The 5,698-nt window shown below is 41.8% G+C and overlaps 1 protein-coding gene across 1 annotated transcript; it reads left to right on the top strand.

The window, feature by feature from the left end:
• The first annotated feature begins 4,501 nt into the window (after positions 1-4,501).
• On the top strand, positions 4,502-5,488 carry LOC144774033 (olfactory receptor 52J3-like). Its single transcript, XM_078659068.1, has one exon. The coding sequence runs from the start codon at positions 4,502-4,504 to the stop codon at positions 5,486-5,488; it is 987 nt and encodes a 328-aa protein (XP_078515194.1).
• The last annotated feature ends 210 nt before the right edge of the window (positions 5,489-5,698 follow it).

The raw sequence follows: 5,698 nt of genomic DNA, 5'->3' as shown, positions 1-5,698 counted from the left end.
GTTAGGGTTGAGAAACCTGATTTCTTGGTGAAAGGGGTTTCCAAGTTCGGTCATCCCTTTAAGAGTGTTAAAGTTTGCAAGAACAGCGTTGTAACTCAGGATGGCAAAGTATGGAATGCAAGGAGAGTTGCCAAATGCATGTCTTATGGGTCAAACATGGACAGTGAAGAAATATTTCCATTGCACGACAGTCGCAATTTCAATGTTAGCATATCTCAACCTGCATCCACAGTCAAGAAGAACGACAGACCCATGTCTTTACCTGCAAGATGCTTATCTTGATTTCTCTTTCTCTGTTTTGCTTGTATTATGCCCTTCCGTTTTTGTCAGGGGTGGGATGTGTTACATCTTCCTTTTTCCTCCTCCTCTTGCCTTCCTCTTGTTCCCTCCCTTTCCCTCATGCACTATCTCATGTTTGGAACATGGAACCCTGTACCTGCGTTTTATAACTTTGGTTCCATGTTCCAGAGCCACTGTATGGCAGTTTCTGCCTCCGCCTTGCTTTAACCTGATGTACTATGCCGCACTACCAATAAACCTATTTTGATTTACCTCTCTGGAGCATCTTGTCTTTACATGAACTTTATAAGATTTTAGCAAGAAATAGAAATCCTAATCTTGTGCTGTATTTGAAGTCCTCTGTGTGGTTGTTGTGATTTTTGTAAGTGAGGGTGAATCTGTTTTTTGGAAATCTTGAAGATTTTTGGAAGTCGGGAAATTTTCCTTCCTGCAAACGGAGATTGATAACATTGGACCATTTAGGGAGCAGTACACTCTGCATATCTTTTGGTTGGTCGGCTGGCTATATATTCAGAAACAGACTTGGCGGATTAAGTTAGGAGATAATGATTTGTACTTATAATTTATAAAACAACTGTCGAATGAGGAGCTGGGAAAGACAAAAAAGTTTGAAATACATTTTTGGGAAAGCAAAAACCCTATAACTCCCTACTTTTACACAATACCTAAAATTCATGAATCCATAACCCATCCTCCGGGCAGACCTATAGTATCAGGCATAGGATCAATACTAGAGCCCCTATCAAAGTTTGCCGATGCCTTCCTAAGACCACTGATCCAAACCACCGACACCTATCTACAGGACACCAAATCAGTTCTCACATTACTCCAAGACTTACTATTTGACCCTACTAAAAATATCCTCATAGGATTGGATGTGGAGAGTCTGTTCACGAGTCTCCCTCACACCAAGACAGATTTTGGAGGACGTCCTGTTTGAACAAACATGGAGATACCAAACACCACGGCACGTCATCCTTGAGTGCTGCCGCCTCACCCTCATGGAAAACTTTTTTCGTTTTGAGGAAACCCTATTCCATCAGTCCCATGGTACCAGCATGGGAAGCACTTTCGCGCCGAGCGTGGCGGATTGTATGTCCACCAACTGGAAAAACAAAAGTTCCTGAATGACAACAACCCACATAGACATCATGTGAGTCTGTGGAAAAGGTACATCGACGATGTCCTACTCATTTGGGAAGGTTCCGAGATAGAGGCACTAGAATTTCTAGTATGGCTAAACCAGCTGAATCCTTTCCTTAAATTTACACATACTATGAGCAGGTCACTCTTAGTGTTCTTAGATTTGAACATCATGGCAACTGGCGATTCCCTAAGTACCACAACCCATTTTAAACCCATTGCAAGGAATTGCCTCTTAATCTTTGATAGTTTCCACCCGAGACAACTAAAAGAGAACCTGCCGTTTGGACAGTTTTTAAGATTGAGGCGCAACTGCAGCACAAAAGAGGCATTCCATAAACAAGCAAATGACCTCACAAAAAAACTTATTGATAGACAATACCCAGAGAATTTGGTCAAAAAAGCCAAAAAGAGAGCTGCTAATAACAACAGGGAGGCACTACTTGAAGCAAAGGTGATCAAAGATACACCAGGCGAGAAAAGACCTATCTGTATCACCACATATAACATTGCTTCTGACAGGGTGACCAAAATCATTAAAAAACATTGGCGCACACTAAACTGTGCGAATCTTGATATCTAAAAAACAATGTTCACTCACAAGAAAGGCAAAAGTCTGAAAGACTACCTTGTTCATACCCGCCCGAAAGTGGAGAACAGGAACTTTAAACAAAGAACGATCACTACGGTACAAAAGAAAATTGAATTTAACAACAAAATGATGTGGGAAATCAAAAATTTCACCAACTGTAATACTACGGCGTAGTGTACATGATCACCTGCATCTGTAATCTACATTACATTGGCATGATAACGAGAAAGGCCAGCACGAGGATAGTAGAGCACAGAAGCAATATAAGATGCAAAAAGAACACCACTAAAATGACATCTCATTTCATTGAATAGAACCATACACCAAACGATATGAAATGGGTAATTCTGGAACATCTAAGTGGACAGGACAACCTGGAACAACGCCTTCTGGAGAAGCAACAGCGCTGGGTGTACAAACTCAAGACTGATACCAATGGATTGAACGATGCCATTCCATGGGGACTATTAGCCAGACAATCATAAATTACCATTACCTTAAATAACCAATCTTCACATCTCTACTAATAACTTATCCCCACCTGATCACCCCGGGAATCTATTAGTGATACCACCTTACATTAGACCAACACTGGTAACTTATCCTTTAAACTGTAACAAAACCACTTTTGAAACTAAGTAATGATATGAAAAACCACCTAACATATTGTAAATAAATACATCTGCGTCCCACTGTGTCTATGGTGTGGTGTTTTTGGGGTCTAGTGACTCTTATAGTCTAAACATACAAGAATATACCAGCGAGTTTTCCAAGAGGGACGCGGTTTGTTCCAAACAGGGAACTTGGATATCTACCCGCGGTCTAGTCTTCCACAGGAAGCTAGGCGGCAACTCTGAAACCTTCATATCGGGCACCCGAGACTGAGACGGCATCCGCCGGTCTCGAGGGATGCCGATTAGGTGTACAAGCTAGGAAGAGCTCCGTAACAAGTAAGACCCTCCCTTTTTGAAAATAGCACGGGTTTAATGGGGCGGCCGCGTTTGATACACACGGCATGCCCGGACTGGACCAGTAAGATCCGCGCTAAACTAACAATCGACCATTTAACATTTACAGATGGTTCCCGCGGACTTCCTTTATCCCTTGTATGACCCAGAGGCCCATTAGAGCCTTAAAAACGTATGTTTACCCCTGTTGTACGTCTGTCCCTTATGTATGTATTACCTATAGGCACTGCACTAATTACGCGTCTGTGTGTATATATGTATATAGTTTATTTGTCTTTCCGCACTCGAGCTCCTCAATTTCAGGAAAACACGAGGGTTAAACGGTGCATGAGTCTATCCATGTAAAACGGTGTTTTTTAACATATATTCCTTTCTAGGAACATCACGCTCATATTCAAGAGCGCCACATAACGGAGCAAATAAGCACATTTACCGGCTCATTTAGTTTACAGTGAAATAGGAAGAGACCTGGCAGATGTCTAGGGTCTGCACTTTAACACTGTTCTTTTTTCCTACAGATACGGCACTGAATTACAGAAGAGTCGTATGTAAAAATATTATTAGTACATGCTCATTGGTAGGCATACTATTCACTTTTTGGAGTGGTACTCACAGGGCTGGACCCTGTGACATCCTGAAGAAGAGCTGAGGGGTACAGCTCGAAACTAGTTGGCTTTCTACTAGGGTCCCGGTTTCATAATTGAACCAGCTCACCTAGAGAACCACCCTATTTTTAATATACCTACTAGGAGCACAAATAAAGTATTTTCCGCCCACTAGTATGATATTTTTAACTCACTCCACTCACTTCCCTTTTCACATGACACCACACATAGTCCTCAATTAACAGTGCTCCTACGTAGTGGCGCAAGTCGCAGCACGCCTCAACCCGCAGTGGGTTGGGAAGCCCCTATGATGAAGCATGTCACCGTGAGGAAACTCCAGTGAGTGAGGGGACTAAAGAAAAAGGATATCCCCCCCTTTTCTTTTGTGTGAGCCACATCCAATGTTGACAGTGACTCATCGTTACAGGTAGGCTCTTTGATCCGATATTTCGGATTTTTTTGACTTGTACTTTGATCTGGAGGGCGAACCGAGCTGCTTTTTCCTCTACCTCCCCCTTTATATATGAAAAAAATGAATGAGGATCTGGCCATAAAACTGAATATTGTGCAAAAACATAATGAATACAAAGGGGAGTCAGCTTGAAAAATTAAATCCTGGTTTTTAGATGTGAAACAAAATTGCAACCAGCTTGTTGAATACAACAATATTATGACGATGTAAAGAAATGCAGATGATGGAGCAAAAATATCACAGATAAAGTCAAATGGCTTAAGAAAATGATGGTTTGCAACTTGACATATGTGGAGTTCTTTGTATTCGTAGAATCATTTACTATGTTGCAAAGTGTGCAGTAGTATAAAATCATATCTTATGTTTTCTTTTCCATAACCAGGAATGGCCAGCCTTTCCATGACAAGTATAATTACCTATCATGCCACCGGCCAATAACACCAGATTAACACCTTCCTCCTTCATCCTGATGGGCATTCCTGGGCTGGAAGCTTTCCACATCTGGTTTGCTGCCCCATTGTTGGCCATGTATATTGTCACTCTTCTAGGAAACTGCATTGTCTTGTTAGCTGTAAAGACAGTTCCGAACCTTCAAAAGCCCATGTACCTATTAATTTCATTGCTGTCTTGCTGTGACCTGGTGTTATCTTCTTCTATTCTTCCTAAAATTCTGAGCTGTTTCTTCTTCAATGCTGGAGAAATCAGTTCCAATGCCTGCTTCTTCCAGATGTTTCTCATACATGCTTTTTCAGGGATGGAATCTGGTGTGCTGACAGCAATGTCTTTCGACCGGTATGTTGCAGTTTGCAAACCACTGAGATATGCATCTATAGTAAGAAATGCACTCATTCCAAAATTAGCAGCAGCTGCACTAGCAAGATGTGTGCTTATAGTCCTTCCAGAATCACTGCTTGCAATGAGACTACCATTCTGTGACAGATGCATTCCCCATACATTTTGTGAACACATAGCTGTGGTAAAGCTTTCCTGTGTTGACATCACACTCAATAGTGTGTACGGATTGGCTACCTCCATCATCATTGGAGCAATGGACCTTTCCTCAATTGCGGTCTCTTACTTCCTGATTCTTCGGGCAGTGCTGCATCTTCCCCTCAAAGACCAATTGAAGGCCTTCAGCACCTGTGTTGCTCATGTTTTTGTGATGTCTCTCTTCTACGTACCTGTCTTATTCTCCCTTTTCATTCATAGATTCCGTAGCAACATTCCACCTTATGTTCACATCCTTGTGGTAAATGCCTACCTGCTCCTCCCACCTGTGGCAAACCCTATAATTTATGCGCTGAAAATGGCAGAGATCCGACAAGGTGTGCAGCACATGGTCCAAAAACTGAAGACCAGACTTCTTGAGAGGGCGGTCAATTGGCCTGGAGGAAACGCGCTCACTTAACTGCACATCGTTCTTTAGAGCATTAAATGCAAATATTCCACTCATTTCTGTTTCTGTAAATTTCCAATCGTATCCTATGTGTCTTTATAATGAGCAATGCAGGAATAATGACCTAATAATTGTTTTTTTATAATCTGTGGATATTTGGCAGCAGTGCATGTGCATCCCACACATATGTGGACACTATTGTGGTATTTAGGCTCCTCTACA

The sequence above is a fragment of the Lissotriton helveticus genome, chromosome 8 (assembly GCF_964261635.1).
Source record: "Lissotriton helveticus chromosome 8, aLisHel1.1, whole genome shotgun sequence".
Taxonomy (NCBI): domain Eukaryota; kingdom Metazoa; phylum Chordata; class Amphibia; order Caudata; family Salamandridae; genus Lissotriton; species Lissotriton helveticus.
The sequence above is the reverse complement of the archived record's forward strand: the minus strand, read 5'-3'. Positions and strand labels throughout refer to the sequence as shown.

What these genes read in the sequence shown, in the direction of transcription:
- LOC144774033 (XM_078659068.1), top strand. Translation starts at nt 4,502, where the DNA reads ATGCCACCGGCCAATAACACCAGATTAACACCTTCCTCCTTCATCCTG.